Source organism: Varroa jacobsoni, unplaced genomic scaffold (assembly GCF_002532875.2).
Source record: "Varroa jacobsoni isolate VJ856 unplaced genomic scaffold, vjacob_1.0 scaffold_276, whole genome shotgun sequence".
Taxonomy (NCBI): Eukaryota; Metazoa; Arthropoda; class Arachnida; order Mesostigmata; family Varroidae; genus Varroa; species Varroa jacobsoni.
The window spans coordinates 9,929-28,136 of record NW_019213178.1 but is presented as its reverse complement, the minus strand read 5'-3'; the positions used below and the strand labels follow the sequence as shown (position 1 = coordinate 28,136).

The following is an 18,208-nucleotide window of genomic DNA, read 5'->3' as shown; positions in this document are numbered from 1 at the left end:
AGCTTCGCGATGAGATTCGCCGGTTGCTTTGAAAAACCAGACGTTGTCTCCATTGTGACCCTTATTGCTTTAATGCTGCTGTCGTTATAGTCACCCTGTCATTTCCGCGGCGGCGGCGGCGGCGGCGGCGGCGGCGGCGACGGCCCAATTTTTGTATTGTCCATTGGGCTGAAGTGGTAATACGCCGTGTGGGAGTGGTATTAGTTGTTTGTCGAGATGTCTATCCAGTTGTTGCTAAGCTTGCTAATAGCGACTCCTGATGGTGCTGCTCGGTAGCTCATGGCGAAACTGTGATGATGGCGGCGATTCGGCTTAAAAGTGTTTGCCTATTAACATTTTAAAGTAATAGAACTCGTGAAGATCTATAATTACAATAAAATAACAATAAAAAGTAATAGTTGCAGTTGTGATCATTTTTGAAATAGTGCTATCGGAAGTAGTAGACGGCGTTATCATATAGTTCACGTTGGGTCGAGGTAGTTGCGGTGGCGCTAAAACCCTCGTCGGTGATAGCCACAGTGCGCATCCGACCTCATGAGCTCATCCGATCGATCTATTACTGTCTGTCGGCAAAAAGAGCATCTACCGACATCGGCAGCTCTGCAGTTCCGTTTCGGCTGGCAACAACAATAGTGATAAATACTTACCCCGTTACCACAAACAGAGTCGGCAGCAGCCTTCGCCGTATGTCTCCTCTCAGTCCTGCAGTTGTTGTTGCAGCAGTTATTAGGATAGTGGTATTACCCATCGATCATGTGCCGTTATGTGTTTTGCTCGTATGCGTCAGTGCCGCCGGCTACTCACAATACATAGACACATATTGTACTCTCCACAAGAGACACACAATAGTATAGCGTAGTATGAATATAGTTGGAACCCTGCGCTGCTTGCTTGCTATAATATAGTTTTCCCGTTGGTTCTAGCCGGTTGTTTGCTTTCCTCGGCGCGTTACGGGCCGCTCTTTGCTGTTTACTTCGACGTGCTCGTTCCGCAGTTCGTCTGTGAAGTTTTCAGCGCGTATGGCTGCGTATAAATCCTTTCGAGCTCATGCCAACCGCGTATAGATAGATTGTACCGGTAGACGATTACGATGTGTGCCATTATGAGTAGTGGACGCGGACGTAGAAAGATGCGAGCTGAGCTCCGATGATGATCTGACCACTGCCGCTGCTGCTCCTGCGTAAGACAGTGCGACGATGGTCCAAAACTGGTAAATACACTTGCGGTGCGGCCATCGACAACAGCTGTGGACACCGACTGATATCTAAAAAACAGGCGGCCAGTTGTCCTACTGCTGCTGTTGCTGAAAAACTAATAATTGCGATGAGAGTATTGGTGCATATTGCATGCAAAAGAAGCTGCAATACAATAACGTGAGAAGATTATCGGCGTTCGGTACTGTGCAGTCGTCCAGTTATTTTCCAAGATTTCCAGTACGTCTATATGTTGGTAGATAGCCGCCGTAGATGAGTTTGGTAGTCCACAATTTTTGTCGTCACTACATCTTTACCAGTAAATTCATCTGTAGGCGTCGTACAGGGCGGTTGGACGGTTCGTTCTATTTCTGTCGTACTAGAATCGTCCCATTGCTGTGAACGGATATTCGAGGCAGCAGTCTCATTCAACTGTTCGGTAATGGCCAAGTGATAGTCGGTATTAATTAATATGGAAGCGCGATACGGACGCTCATCATCTGCTTAACCACACCAATATGTTCCGATTGCGGTGGCAAGCTGAATCAAATGACCCGTAACTTCACTGTATTAGATTATTTGCATTGAATAACGTCGTTGTTTTTCCCGTTCTACCAGATTATTTATCTCTTGCTTCGTATCATCTCATCTTCATTCGTCACGCAGATGGAAGAATAGCGGCCTATGCAGTTATCATCAGTATTTAAATAATCACTTTTGCCAATCGTACCAACTTTGCAAACCACTGTTTCTATTTCGAATCATTGATCTTCTTTTTTATTGAACCAGGAATGGATGCATGTTGGGCGGTTTTGCACACAACAGCTGCTAAACTCAGCGGCCTTATACCCCTTATGTGGTAGCTATTGCCCATACGTAACACTTGTTTCAAGGGAAAATTGGCTTCAGTATGTCAGTTTACGTGGTCCGAGATGCGACATACATGTCTCTAACGGCCGGTGCTAATACAATGATGCCCATTCGTTGAGATGTTCTGTTTACTGTGTAATACCGTACAGCAACCAAAAGACAACGTGCCCGTGATAGGTGCTGTCGTGCAATGCGCTTGAATTCTCCGTCCTAATCTATGCAACTCTAGTTTAGCGTCTACCATCTTGCCGCGAGTGTGACGGCAGGCTACTTACCGGTCAACAGCGGCAGTGCTAAAGACCGCACCAGCAGTGGCAGCAAGACAAACGTGTGGCGACCGTATGTTCACGCGACAACGACGCAAGCGGCTAGCGACATCGACCGAAGTAGCACCAGCGGCAGGCATCACTCGAGGATTCGCGTCACAATAGTACTGGTGGACACTGTCTACCTCATTCGAGGTCACGGAGCGCAGCGAGCCGAGCAAACTAGCTAGCCTACTGCTGTGTCTGCGTGACAAACATGAAGAAGGGGAATTCTGAGAGGTACTCCTACCGAGAGAGCAAGATGGCAATCCGGCTAAAGTCGAGCCGCCGGGTGGATGGTCCACCGGCTGTTTCGATGCTAGACTAGACCCTGGCCAGGGACAGATATTGTGTGGATGTCGCTTTTCCCACGGAAATCCAATAGACCGTTCTCAGGCTAGACAGACAGCAGTAGAGGTCTGGCCTAGAAAAGGCTGCAAGTAATAACGGGGTTAGGGGGGCAGTACCCTGGAGACTAGATGGGTCTAGAGCGGAATTTTTCTGTATGTTCACAGACAAAGCCAAAGCGTTGTGCAAGACTAGGAAAGTAGACTTCCAACGGAACGTAGACATCCACAAAATTTTCTTTGTACCCAAATATGACAGAAATTGTATCTGAGCGTGTTAGGTCACACCATGATTAAACATGCTGATAATAATGAAGAGTACAGGCGCGAAATGGTACGTTTGTTTTGATTCCGAATTTGTCTTAGGTCATTTAGAAGGACTTCAGCGCAGACTCTTGAAATACGCAGCCTTTAATGGTTGTCTGCGGGGTACCTTCTTTAGGAACATTGTTTACACTATTTTTCGACGTGTGAACAACGCAGCGCTTTGTACTAGTGATTTTCTAAAGCATTATCACTTTTTTTTTTTTCTCAAGCTTATCATTTCCTATCGCATTGACATACAGCGCTACAGTCAATTCAGCGTCATGCTTGTCTAAATACAATGTCTACATTGTACAATCGTATGAGCCGTGTTGATGATTACGCTGGCCACGTTACCAGTTGTTAGCAGTGATAACGACGCCATCAACCAGCAGAAGCCTTGTTCCTCTATTATGTCCATAGACTAGCAAAAGCGACCCGAGGAACCCGGCTTCGCCAGAGTTTCGAGCCGCTCCTGCCTATTGAAAGATCGCGCGTTTCGGAAGAGACACGAATAAAAGTGATGCTTTTGACCGGTAAAGCAGGCCGCGAGCATTTCCGCTGCTGGTGCTACTGCCGCTACAGCCAGAGCTTGATATCGGGCAGAATCTGAGCAACGCTGTGGATTAGGGAGCTATAGAAGCTAGCTATAGAGACAGTTCCACCATTATGACTACTCTTTCCATAGCTTCGTCATGGACTGAAGGCAAAGGCAGGACAAGATCGCTCCTCCGCCCCGCATCCAAGTGACTCCTGTCACGACATGCTTGAGACGTGTCTCGCCATCAGTGCAGCTAGCAGCACGGTACTCTGGCAACAGTCAACGATGTTCTGTTTAGTTTTGTCAGTCCTTTAGGCGACAGTGGCGCTGCGTGCCTCAGTTTCATCGCGTATCACATTGTATCGCTAGACATTTTATCCACGTAGTTAACTATTATAATGGCATCCTGTTAAGACTGACTTGATGATGACGTCTTGTAGAAATAATTGCGCCGCTATTTTCGTATATCGCTTCTAATCGGGTATATGAGGTTCATATGAATACCTATCATACAAGAGACATTACTTAGATGAAAGAATCACCACACCTTTTTCACGCATTCCGTTCAAGTAAGTACCTTTCTTCTTTTGCTTCATCACCTTATCAACGGATTTAATTTGATTAGCAAACTTTCAAATTGGAAGAAAAGAAGAAGAAAAGAAAACTTGAGAAAAAAATTAGTTTTATTATTCATCGCACTTCACACATATTAGAATTTCATCTGTAGTGACTTCGGCGCCTATCGTGACCAGCTTTAGAACTAAGCACATTTGCCTACCGACTTCTGTCAATGAGGCATTTCGCTTTCCTTTGCATCCCTTTTTTGATCGTTGCCTTCTTTGTGCGTGGTTAGTTAATGTTTCCGTGAATATTTTTCTTTTCACAACAACGGAACGTTTACGGGGTACAGCTGCTGGAAACGTCTATTAGGCAGCGACTTCCCTGCATCGCAGTCGCTCATCTGTTGACAATGACGATGACGTTCCTTTCGTCGAACAGCCTCTGCCGACAAACGTGAATGTGAAAAAGAAACACATACAAACGATTGAAATATTCCAACACCAATCGAACTACTGCTATGTCAGTCAAACAAAGGTGGTATAGCAGAGATAGGGAGACAGAAGGAAAAAGCTAAAATGATAATTTGATTAGTGTTTGTCACAATTCGTAGCGTGTCTAGGGGGGGACAGAGATCGATTCAAACGGCACGTAATGGTGGGAGAAGCCAGCGAAGTTTAGCTCTTGCGGATCAGGCAGGGCCACATGTTTGAAGGCAGAGAGGACGGTGTCGAGTGGAGCCTCGTAGTTCATTCCGCTGGCCCGTGCAATAATAATAATAACGGGGCAAAGCGGGCTAGATCGGGCGACAGTGGGAATGCTAAGAAAGCAAACGTGATCATAACACTATATATATATATATAGCATTCCCACTGTCGCCCGATCTAGCCCGCTTTGCCCCGTTATTATTATATATATATATCAAAATCAATAGTTAACCTCATCATTGTGTAACGATATCGGTAGGGTTGACAATGCCCATCAATCATATCGACACGCGGGAAGAAAGATTCGAGCACTAGATCAGCTGATTGACGAATAACAGGTTTAGAAATGTATGCCGCTGTGATTACCTAGAGAAACCAGGTTCGGTCTTGAAAGCCAATTCTCTGAGGCATAAAATGGTTCAGTAGTCGTCCTGCGTGGTATAATAAATTCACAAATACGAAACCCCATAATTTAATCGTTACTGAGCACCCCAATACAATATATCAATAGAGCAGTAAAAACCCATATGAGCAACCACTAAACAGCGAATCATTTACCCATAACCACAGAAAGCATGTTCAAATAAATGGGATATTTCCAAGTGGTTTCGATTGCGTATTTTTCTTTGCCTATCTATTCATCGTCAACACGCTGGCGCTTCGCATCTGGTAGGGGTACAATGTTTAGCGTTCACGTCTTTCTGTTAAATTGTTTTATTTAAACTGTTTGCAAGGATGGTTATGGACATATTGGCGAAATGATTGCACGTCTTTTACGTCGATTCACTCCCTCATAGCTTTCTTCAATTCTACACGCGTATTCGATCCTCCAGTACAGCTGTGGCTGATATATATTTCGGTTTTAGTACATGGAAACTTTAGTTCTGAGTATTGATATCTTTACTTGTCTAGTGTTATTTTTAAGTCGGTCAGATGTATTCAAGTCGAATATCCTCAGTCTATTTACTATGCGTTTTGAGGATTATGGTGAGTGGCCAGATACATACATTCAAATCTTCTATGCCAGCTAAATCTTTTGGGATATCTTTGGACTCACGCAAACATCAACAATTGCTCTAAATTGAATTATAATACATACGAATATAGGTTACAGGACCTAACTGTGTTAGGTCGACTGTGACCCTATGAAAAATGTTTCAACAAAACTGAATTTACGCCCATATACCTAGTCTCGCTCGATAGACAAACATTATAATGGTAAAACAGGATAATTTTAGCTTTTAATTGTTATTAATGATGATCAGTTATTGTCTGCGGCAGGCTAATAAACAAGAACATACCATTAGTAACTGGAGGTGATTTCTGATTTTGTGACTTAATGAAATTCTGGTGTGAGTTCATTACGCAGGCTCCGCGGGGCTTTTTTGTCAGCATAAGGTTTTCGAAATTTTCTAGCTCGTTGTCGCGCTCAGCTTGCGTGCATTTTAGATAAATCGTTCTATCGCAGTATCGAAAACGGAACGGCGGTACCTCCCGAGGACTGATCACTGACTAGACATTTGATCGAAGTATATGTGATTTCACAACCTGCTAATTGGCGTACATGTATTATATAACCTCTAAGCGATTTGTAGGAAGATGTAACAGGTAGATAATGGGTCTAATAGTAACTGCGACGATTAGAAATACTAAGTAAACACTACTACTGTTTAATGGAGCTGCGAACGAACTCACACTTCCTCCTTGGAGCATCCCATAAGATTGCTGACTCGATTGTGTTCCATCAAAAATACTCATTATTATTTAAACCCTTTCAAAGAGGAGACCTCTGAAAACTGTTCCTGCAATAAGGGTCGGGTGACACAGTTTCCAGGAAAGTTGCCATTTTTAAAACGCTTCTATCTCTCTTAGCGATGGTACATTTTCCGATTTCTATCTATACGAATGTCAGCGATACACACTGATTTGAGCTCTGCCAATTACCTCCAACGAATCTTCACCGAAATGTTGCCGATGCCGTTAGAGCTAATGGAATGTCTTCCTCGCACGCAAACGAACGCATCCAAAACGCGCAAAAGAAGCTGCCTGTTCCAGCATTACTGGTTATGTTGCTTATTTGAAGCAGCTACATTTTTGGAAGTCTCATCGAAATCCACTATGGACACAGATAGCGCTTTCAAAAGTAATACCTCATTAAGAGTTGAGTAAATAAAATATAATAAATGCTAGTACATAAGTCAAAGTAAGTTTTGTGCCGAACAGCCTGTATGTGCTCATCTTCTGGATAGGCTTACGCTTATTAGTGAATAACAACAGCTTTTTTAAGCGAACTCTATTTTGCTGGCAATGGGTCACTTGCGATTGCAACCTATTTTAGCAAATGACTACGACAAAATAAAGAATCATAGATTATGACTTGAGTCGACACGTAAAACGTGCCTCGGGCTTGTGTCATTAAAGTGGCCCGCTATGATGAGATTAGGTTTGTTTACCAAGAATGCGGCACGATGACTGTTACGGCCTCTGGAATGGGTTCGAATTATATTATATATATTATATAGCGTATTTGTTGATCTCAGGTCTGATTAGACCCTACCCGTTGGTTATATCCTATGCATTTTGAGATGAAAACGTTACTTATCAATGATCTAAAATTGGTTTCGAATGAGCCCGCTGGGGTATACAAGAAGGAGCCTGTCGGCGTAAAGCATTCCCGCCCAACCGGGTTACTTTTCTCTCTCGACACGGCGTGACAAGAATCCTTGTTGGCATATACGGGACGACCTAACTAACAATTGAAGCTGTGATACAGTTAGTTACCGTTGTCATCAAACGTAGCTTAGTAAGCCAGGTTGCAAGGCGCAGTCAAGGGTCGCCCCGCTCGTTTGCTCACGCGGTACTGAAAATTAAATCTGGTCCTATACAGTTGCCTTTGTCAGTTGGTTGATCTTCATTATCGTATAGGTACGGCGACAATCGAATCTGACTGAATAGGCGTCTGTCGTACGATTCATTAAATCGCCTAATATAAAGTATCGTTAATGTGAAGGTAACGTTGACCTGTTGGCATTCTATTCCATAACGATGCAAGTTTAATAACGTCGTGGAAGTTCATTATGTGTCTCGCAGACAAAATCTGCTAGCTACAGAGTATAGACGCAGAAGATATCAATAAAAAAACGTTACCGTGTCACTTTTGACTAATGTTTGCCATAAAGACAGGTTGTATTTTAGCCTGGGCAAGGTATTCAGCTACGCTATGAATATTGACCCTTGTAGTATCGGTAATTAGCTACATCCTTCGTAGACAAGACGGTCTAGCAATGTTTCGCTAGTGACATCATGTGAAGATAGGCGGTTGGTGTTACTAATAGATACTACTATTATCACTACTAGACATATGTTGATGTTTTTACTTTGCTCGATTTTTCGTATTGTGTCACATGTTTCATATGTGGTTCAACGTTGGTGCTAGCAACGTAATAGTCCCCTCACTTAAATACACCGATTATTATGACACATATTATAGGCTATATGACATCGAATCATATTGCATACGTTTAGGTAGGCAGCAGCCACTATACATACCGGAAGTGCAGTTTTTTTTGCAAGAAAAAATGTCCTTGACGCGGCTAACCGCGGCAGATGTTTTACCGATCAGGACTCGTCTGGCTCAGATCCATAATCAGCTTTGGCCAAAGTATGCATAGTTCTGTTCATGTTGTAACACAAATGTAATGAGGGTATTGATGGGACAGATTTGTAAGCCATTTATATATGAGACCGACCTCTCATTGACGGCTTTGATTATGTAGGCCGCGGATTGGGTCGATCGCCTGCTCATTAAAACGACTGGCGTGAGTCAGTTCGCCATTTGCCGGTGGCTTGGCCGCCATTACATTATCTACCTACGCCATTGTGAAGTATGACGTAACGATAGAATTATATTGTAGGGGGAAGAATGAATAGTTAGAGAAGCGCTAAGGCTGCTAGGATGCCGCTTTGCAATCCAGGGCTAACAGCAAAAGCCAGACAAGAGGAAAGATAGTTAAGGTATGATAGTTAGATAATACATGCTAGTTTAGAGTCTATCTTAAAAATGAAGATTCATTTGTCCCTAAAGACAAGGAACGAACCGAACTTCTAGCGCATCAAGAAGTGCGTTCTGTGTGCTTCAAAACAGAAAACGGTATTTATTGCAATCTGATGATTATAAAAGACTTGTTTTTGTTTTGTAGAAAACCCCATTATAGAACCCTTGTCGTCGTTATTGCGTGCTGAAGTATAATCTGACTTTCTACCGGTATGAGCTGTAGATATTGACAATCGGGCATGTTACCCAATTGCGGATGTTTTTGCCAAGCCTTCTCTAGTCTTCTGTCCTTTCTTCTGGCTTTTCAATTTGTAATAAACCGGTTCATCAAAAAGCGTAAACTCACAAAGAAAATGTTATGCTCATTTTCGAAATCACCGGTAACCTCAGAACCCGGTAAAACAACGATCTAAACGAACGTATACGACTACAGTCTTCGTGTGTTTGCCCAACTCTTCGGTTGGATCACACTGGCAGAATCGGCTAGTAACTCATCAAAATTTGCAAAGACGAGTCGTCTTGGCGGACTATTCAGTGGTCCGGCATTGCCCCCAGCGACCGTTGGCTGAAAAGCATCGACGGCGGCGCGATCGCTATTATGTTGTGGAGATTGTTGATTTTCTCACTGGCTTAACACTGGCGACGGCATCAGTAGCGGCTATTGTGGGTTCTTGTTGTTCGTGGGCGCCGAGACGTGGTCACCAGTCGACATCCATCGCAGCACCGTTTGCGTTCCCTATAGTAGCGCAACCTTGTGCGTCGCAATGCACTTACGGAAGCACAAAGCCGCAATTGCTGTGAAAAATGGCGGTATTTGAGATGATAGGGAGTATCTCCTGTTCTGCAGCTGTAGTTGCGATCACTCTCCTTGATAATATTAGAAAATGCTCATTAAAGAGATACTCGATTTGGTTATAGATCCGTGTATAATGAAGCTGCTTGATTATTGTTTTCTATATGTGTTGCTGTTGTTGTTTATTTTACTTCAGTCGCATTTCTGTTAGCGGTATCGTTCGTTCAAGGCGCGTTGTGAAGGGACACGATACTCTTATGTAACGTCTTCGGCGAAAACCATTTTGTTGATAATTAACCCAAGTGACATTTTGGGATAATCTAGTCATATGACATTTTTTCTATCATTTATAATGTTATTTAAATGTTTTAATAAAAAAAAAAACTACGAGTTCTGGCTCTCTCAGAACAGTACAGATTGCAACTTTTCCACCGGTAAATTCAGCATTACGAACTAGCTCGCAAATTAATATCTTTACGATTAAATGTATTATTTTGTTACAGTACAATCGAATGAATTAACTGTGCTTATATTTATTTCGAAATGAGCTATAACCGTTTACTTAAAAAAACTATCTACAGATACTGATAGGACCAATAGGACAATTCTCGGAAAACACCTAGCATTTTGGTGTGTTTATCATAAAAAAGGGATATTTAATAGTACGAGTCACAGCTATTTTAACGAAATCCTAATAGAAAATATAAAAGTTTTATTTAGCAGCACAAATATCCGTTGAAGAAATAATTCGTATTTCGGTACGGATGGGTGACCGTTACACCATAAAGTTGTCTGAATTAGAAAAGGGAAGAAAAACGGCAGGATATATATATATATATATATAGTAATGAGGATACAACAGGTATTAGGAATCAAAATTATTTATTTGTGTTTACGTGCGGAATTTTTCTGGTAAGTTGGCGAGCTCCTTTCATCCATTGAACGAATCCACACATTGGGTTATAATATAGAGTCTTCCAACGCAAATCTCACGCAAATATTCTACAACTAGGATCAGATACCAATCAGTCGACAAGCTTATACATATAATCTTATAAAATAACGTAGAATTAACTGCATGAAAGCCTCTTAGCATTAATTTGGTCTATTGCCTAATATTGACATTCTATGTCTCTATACAGAGCCGGAAAAGGACGATTCTAGTGAGATAATCCCTACTGGAACCCCGGAACTTTGAGAGTCACGAAAACAACACAATAACAGAAGCATTGAGGTGATGTAGCAACAAACAAAAAAACGAATCTATGTAAGTTTCTATTCTAGATTTAAGCGTTTGCTGAACATCTGCCGCGTTATTAGCAGACTCTTTAATTACGCGACGAATACATCAGTGAGCGGCTGGAATCACCTCATAACTTTATTTGGTCGCCGTCATACGCTCATAGACTCTGTTTGCCAATAAAATAGTTGACTGAAACCTTCAGTGGTAACCAATGTATCCAGAATAAAAATGTTTCATTGTAGCAGATCCTTGCCGCCATTAACATACGGGTCGCTTGCTGTGGATTAATTCTACAATGGCTTCTGTCATTCATATAGATTTTTGATGCCATTTTTCACGTAGTTTTTAATCTCACACGAATGCCAAACGTTTGCCAGCTGTAATCCAGGCTTACAACAATAATAATATCAGTAATACTAACGATAGTGCTAGATCGTACAAATCGTATTATGGTAGTTTTGCAATGATTAATATCATCACTACTCGATATTAAATCATTGTGGAAACCAAATGCAGTAATACAAACTGGGAACGATTTTGATTCTAGACCACGCTGTAGCTCATCTTTTTATTCATTTCTGGTGGCATCATGTACCATTTTCTATTTCGTCTGCTTAACGAAATTCATCCCTTGAAGTTCGTCTGATGACAGAAGCGAGTCGTCCGACCACCCTTCCCGCTAGGAACGTACGCTTATTGTATCGATCTAATTGAGACGACATCTGAACACTAGCTTATTGTGTTGGGTTAGGAATTCGTATTAGAGGTGCGGAACAGAGATTATTAAGATTGACAACCAAGGGCAACATCGTGTAGCAAAACTAATTATCGCGATGATGCAAGCATGAGACAGTTTTTTCGACGTGTATAGGTACTATTATTATAACACGCCAAGCTATTTATTTGTGTATGAGCACAAATGATGTAGGTGGGATGATTGCTATTTTTTAACTGTTAATACAGTGAATATTTTTACGGGGACCGATGCCGGGGTCGGCAAGCTTGTTGTTGCAAATGTCTCCTGCAACTCAACAAAATTCAACAAATAAATATTAATTATAAATAGTAGCTAGTTATAAGCAAATCTGGCGGACTTTAAAAATGAGTAACATTTGAACTCCGCGCTACTAGCAGACGAAATTTTGCTAATAAATTCTTAAGTGTTCTAGAAATTTGTGAATGAAGACCGCTAGAGTTTGCTTCATCGCTAAAAATCAGTTCACAGGATAATCATCAGGCTCGACAGTCGATGCCCAATGGTCAAGTTTTTGCTTCTTGAAGGCCACAGCACTGCGGAAATTTATCGAACACTGGTGGAAACGTAAAGCAACGAAACTTTAAATGAAAAGACAGTACGTAGATCGTACAAGCGTTCTAAGATCGAAAATTGAAACTTCGAAGACCAGCAAGAAAGTAAGCAGAGCTTAGAATCTGAGGGTTTTGTCGGCCAAAAATGAAATCTCAAATGTAGAATTATAATACTGACAATGAGTGAAAAATGGGTCCGTCGTGAATTGATTTTAGCGCATTTGGAGATGCATGTGGTATATTTCACGTGCGATTTGCAGAACTTAAATCAAGAAAAGAACCCTCGTGCATTCTCTGTAGATGAGAGATTATTTAATTTCTACCGCCAACCGGAGGGGGGGGGGTGCTAGGAAAATGGCTTCGCCTTGTAAAAAAATCGAGTTCGGTAGCTATATCGAGTAAGTTTGGGCGTAAGATAATGATAGAATTTTCAATGAACATCAGAAACATCTGTCAAAAAATAACCAATAAGTGCAGGCAGCTATCTTGAGTTTCTCAAGAGATTTATGAACTGCTGATACGGTAATCGAAAGTATGCAGTCCGATCACTTGATGCAAATTCTAGATTTCATAGCAATGCCTCAGTTACTTCCTAAATATAGTAACGATATATTCAACATTGGCTTCAACCCGCTTATTCTTCCCATATAGATCGGTGCGACTACGGGGCCTTCTGTGCCCAAAAAAGGGTAACTAGAGGGCAAGCGTATTTCTCCACTGATTTACTTCTAGTTTAAAAATGATTCAATTTCAAAATCCGCCGGATTCGCTTGTACCAGCCATATATAATCAAGTTTATTACAACTGCGCTATATTACAACATAACAACAAAACTGCAAAGGAAAGTGCCTGCGTCAGCCTCGATTAGCCATAGCTAGTCAATATACACCTTGACAGGCTTTTCAAAAATAATCATTTTTCTGTTATTTTATTTCATGCAAATATTGATACTTGACACACGGTATGTTAAACCGTCAGGGCATTGTTGCGACCGACGCGGCCTTCTAGTATACAAAGTAGAAAAGCTTATATAGTAGGGTCCAGTGTTAAAATAGTTATTCCAGAATATTCTCGATAACATTCGATCCATCCAAAGAGGATTTGTCCAAAGATGAGCCCGAATTTTTTTGGTATCGGCATCATACTAGAATTTGCTACTGTTTGCAGTACAATGCAACGCTATGTACACTGGGCGTAACTTTGAGTTTTTGGGCGTAGTTAACGTACTGGACCTTCGGTTCGTTTTTTTTTTTGCTTTACATCTGTGCATTTTCTGTCCTACCGTACGTGTCGTCTACATAACCAAATCATTTGAGTATCGCTGTTTGTTGTTCGCTCACTGGCAACTCACAATTAATCGTATTTGGTCACTGGTATATATCGTGAGGAGCAGGATACTCAAGTTTCATTCAGCGATTCCATGCTACTTTAGTCTCATTTGATAGAAATGCACAAGTACGATCCACGGTCGTTGTCTAAACCTTGTTCTTAGATCTTGTATAGGTTATCTGTACGACACGACATTAATATCAAAACAATTCGGTTGTTATGCTTTGGCCAAGGCCGCGTAAGCTTCACGGCCGGGCCGGTTAACACTATACCCATATCCGTATTATCACGATGCCCTAGAGTAGGACCCGACTTGTTTTGGCTAAAGCAGTAACACAAGCTACTTCGACAACAACACCGACAACAGCCATACAGGGACAAAATAAAACTGTGTTATCATTGAATGCTGTCAGGGGCAGGAGCACATACACGCACAATTGCAGTTCGCTTGTCCATAGTTATTATACAATATCAGGACCAAACAGCTGAAGCAATTCAGTCTGTACGGTAACGAGCAGCTGAAGACGGACGACAACCGAATTTTTATGTGTAACCGCCGATGTATATTGTGTACGTATATGCAAACTTCAACGCGTACTTAAACAGTAATATGGTTTGATTATTCTGGTAAACCTCATTTATATTGTTTATTACTGCGTTCATTTCTCCTCCTTGTTGTTATTTTGATTGTTATAATGACTGCATCAACCTTATTCGTCGACCTTCGTTTGCCTCGCTGGAAGTCCTGGTGGTATCCGGTAAACTTTCAGCCTGCGGTGCGATGACGTTGCAGATGTAATATTGCTCTATCAAAACACATAGAAAGAAAAGTTAATTAGAAATTTTGTAATGTTTGAATGATGAAGTCAACATTTCATTGTTGCCATATAGAGGAACATCTAAGGATGAATTGGGGCAACAGATATAATTTTCGAAGTATTTGTTTTAGGGAATAGGTACATAAAAGTATTGATAAAGTAGTCCTACTAGAAGTAGGTTAGGTTTGTAGCTGCTCCACCATTGTACATATTTTCTTGTGAAACGGTAGGTATGTGCCAAAACCTAGACCAGCCTTTGCATGCCACTTCTAGAAAATTTTTACGCTTGTCAAACTTATCAAATTACGTGAGCTAACGTGAAGAAGGTGTAATTCATGTCAACAAAAGTGAAAAAAAGCACCTTTCATAATACCTAGATGGTCATTGTGTGTATACAGGTTCACATGGAGCAAGATCATTCAGACTATCAATCAGCATTTTGAACTATTTGTACATCCTTTTATTTTCCTGGCCGCATGCTCCTGAAATCTTTGGAAAAAAGCTACTGAGCTCCCATTTTAAATCTTCCTTGAATGTCCTTGTGTGTTCACTGACATAAAAATTTTTAGAAAAAGATAAGATTTTCAAAAATGTTTTAGAACATAGGCAATTCCACGTTTTGAACGTTAACCATTGGACTCATCTCTTACCTTGGATTGTTCATAAAAGAATAAAATCATATGACCTCACTAAAGGATGCTCATGTCATGCTTAGCATTCTTGGCTTAGTAATCCAGTATATACTCATTTCAACTACGTGGCGGAAGACGTTTCAAAGCTAGATATTTTTTATTTATTTTAGATTTACCGGCGCATATTAGCACAAACGTCGTAAACACGTTCAGCGTAACTTGTGCAGCTTTGTCAATTAGCTCTGTGATGTCCTTACGTGTCCTTTGTATATCAGCTACGTTATGTATTACATAGTCGTTTTCCTTTTTATATCGTTACAGGAAAGGTTCATTCGGCGAAAGTGACGGAAATTAACGAAAGGAATCGAACCGTCACTGTTGAATGGTTCGAGAATGGTGACACTAAAGGCAAAGAGGTACGACCTAGTTTAGATATGTTATTTCCTCGTTTTGAGTGACAGGATCGGACTACAGTAGCCTTCAAGTGGGGAGAGACCCAAGCTTGAAGTAAAACTTCCAGTTAAAGAATTAATTAACTACGAACTTCTTTCCGGCTTGCCCGCTAGGCAAGCATAGATTTTCCCCGAACCGCATGCCTACATTTACCCCATTCTATATACTGCAATGCGTCTCTATGAAAGTTGGCGAATGAGATAAACTGATTCAAGAACAAGTTTCTAATTAGCGCGTAATTTGATATCTATTCTAAGAGTTTACAAAACAAAATTTCGGAGCACCGCGAAATCTTGTATTATCTATCTTTGCTATTTTTTTCGAAAAAAGCTATCACTTATTAGTTATTTAGGGCGGCTTTTGGACATTAATGGCAAGGCTTCGAGTTGCAATCAATAGCAGATAAAACGTGAGTCTGTTGCATATCACGCAATAGCTGTTGTTGGTTAAAGCTGTTTCTGTGTCCAAATTCACAGTCAGATTAAGTAAACTATAATAGACTTATAAATGAATGAGGCAAAATTAGAAAATCACTCTCGCTTAATATAGTTTGTTATTGAGAATCACGATCGAAATCACTTTTGAATTATGCACTAACATTTATTTTGTTCATTGAACTGGCCCCATAGTGACTCAATACACAACAATAGTTGGCAGTACTTAATCGAAAAAAAGCCCAAAATTTAAACTTTTGTTTTAACGCCAAGTCCAATGGGCAACGTTAGTCACGAAATACGTTATATATTGCCGCTTAACCTTACAAAGATTACAAAGTTCTGGTCAGTATAATAACATACATATATTACATACACACGGATACGATTCGCAGCTTAGCCCATTTTATAAGCGAATTCGTAGTTATCTTTCTAGAAACTCAGTGTAATCGCTTACACGGCAAGACACGATTGCCATCAAGGTCAAGCTATCTAGAGCAATCAGAGCAATCGATATAAGTGCCCCTTTGTTCGGTTAGATGACCGGAAGGTCGCCCCCGGGTCAACACAAAGCTGAAGCTTGCAGTAGGTCTATTATACTTACACATTGTGAAACAATTTCACGCTTTCGGTTAGGTGTCACTATTTATTCAATCGTTATTTCGAGAAGATTTCTTCCCAAAGTCATTGATTCACGATTAGACCCACGCAAAGGAGTGAGACCCTTCTTGCATGTCATAGTAACGTGGGCTGGTCAAATGTGATACCACACAAATGAGTCGACAACAACAAATTAATGACAGCAGGCAGTTTCCAAATAACACTTGTTCCCTTATTTTATTGCTACTCGTTTAACAGACTTGTTCGGACTTTTTCATTGTTGCAGGTGTCACTCATGGACATCGTGGCTCTTAATCCGCAATACTTCGTAGGGGCTCCATCGCCCAACCTGAGCGCTACAGGACCTCGGCTTGAGCGCATAGCAATTGCCCCGGTGGGGGCAATCGTGCAGCCGCAACACTACGGCAGGGTTTGTAGACATGATGAAAATACTTCAGTGGACGATATTTTCTCATAAACGAATGTATAAGTAACTATAAAACCGACAAAAAACGCGATCGGACATTGTAAAAATATTTAGGTGACGTATGAATTATGAGCAAAAATTCAATTAACAATTTTGTGTTAACTTATTAGTAGAAATATTTAAAAAAAAAAAAGGGTAATAGTGCAGTGGACATTTGATAAGACAGTAAACTAAGAAAGCTGTGAAATGTGCTAATAGACGTAAAATTTTGTTTCGGTGCGCTAACTAAGTGCGCTATGAATGTTCTGTTGTTTCAGACGACACAAATAAACGGAAGTACTACAAGAGTGGCTGTGGTTGACAACGATTTTGTTGCCCCCGCGCCGCCTCAGCATAAAAAACAGATTGCCAAACCAGCAGGTAAGTTCGTAACTTATTGAATATTTGAACAAATTTAGACATAAAGAAGGTTTGTTACGAAATCCCAAAATGGGCTCACCATGCCGTATTACCTTTGTTTACAATGATACCGATATGGAATAAGTCCGCCTGTAGAATATATTTCGTCATCAAGAATATTCTGCTCAGATCTATATGTCCAAAAATGCACGTGTCGTTTTGAAAACTGGCAGCTAGATAGGGAGGTACTCAGTGCGAAGTTTAGCGAGAAGCCGAGAACAGAAGCGACGAAAACAGAAATATTAGATCAACAAGCTTGTAGGGAAGATAGACTATGTATTTCGCTAGATACATTTTATCTCAAGAGCTATGGTGAGTACGGGGTGCAGCCTGATATGCCCTGTGCTTTCCAGTCGTTGGAAGGATGCTGCGTGAAAAATACAAAGGACCTTCACCGTTAACTTGATTCCAATAAATCGTGAGGTTTACGATAAGCGCCTGCTATTACAATTGACTCTGTTCATCGCTCCTGGATGGGCTTGCCCATACTGTTTAGTCCGATCATAATGCATAACTAGCTGTAGTTGCAGAACTTGATTAATTCGTCTGCACAACCATCAATAGTATTTTGTCAAACAGCGGTCTTACGTCCATTCACCGCCTAATGTGTAATCGTTCATTAAATATAGCTATGTATTAATATGACGAAGTTCGCGAACTTTGCCTTTCGTGTGCCGGTGTTTGTAGGTTTAAGGTTCGTGTCAATTTTTCGAGGATACAGAAAATTATTTCAATTGCCAACTGTATTTTGTACCATGAAACCAAACTTGCCGTAACACCTATACATTGCCTGTTTAGTAGATAACTGATTTCCTGCCTATATGAGATATCGGT

General features: G+C 41.0%; 1 protein-coding gene and 2 long non-coding RNA genes across 6 annotated transcripts in view; 1 reads left to right on the top strand and 2 right to left on the bottom strand.

Moving 5' to 3' along the window:
• Positions 1 to 18,208, top strand: part of LOC111258935 (kinesin-like protein KIF2A) — a 29,994-nt gene that overhangs the window by 1,909 nt on the left and 9,877 nt on the right. For 2 of the 4 annotated variants that reach the window (XM_022830531.2, XM_086967646.1), the window contains exons 2-4: positions 15,323 to 15,417; positions 16,775 to 16,918; positions 17,233 to 17,335. In XM_022830531.2, coding sequence (XP_022686266.1) covers positions 15,323 to 15,417; positions 16,775 to 16,918; positions 17,233 to 17,335 — 342 coding nt within the window. Of the gene's footprint in view, positions 1 to 10,833; positions 10,939 to 12,004; positions 14,122 to 15,322; positions 15,418 to 16,774; positions 16,919 to 17,232; positions 17,336 to 18,208 lie in introns of those variants that run through there. The other 2 variants (XM_086967647.1, XM_086967648.1) reach the window with 2 other exon arrangements.
• On the bottom strand, positions 4,225 to 8,597 carry LOC111258937 (uncharacterized). Its single transcript, XR_002679299.2, has 2 exons — positions 8,374 to 8,597; positions 4,225 to 4,561 (listed from the first exon to the last, which is right to left on the bottom strand). It is a non-coding gene; the product is annotated as an uncharacterized LOC111258937 (long non-coding RNA).
• Positions 10,535 to 18,208, bottom strand: part of LOC111258936 (uncharacterized) — a 14,822-nt gene continuing 7,148 nt past the window's right edge. Inside the window, exons 2-3 of the long non-coding RNA XR_002679298.2 lie at positions 14,261 to 14,357; positions 10,535 to 11,935 (exon numbers count right to left, since the gene is read on the bottom strand). This is a non-coding gene — a long non-coding RNA (uncharacterized LOC111258936). The remainder of the gene's footprint in view (positions 11,936 to 14,260; positions 14,358 to 18,208) is intronic.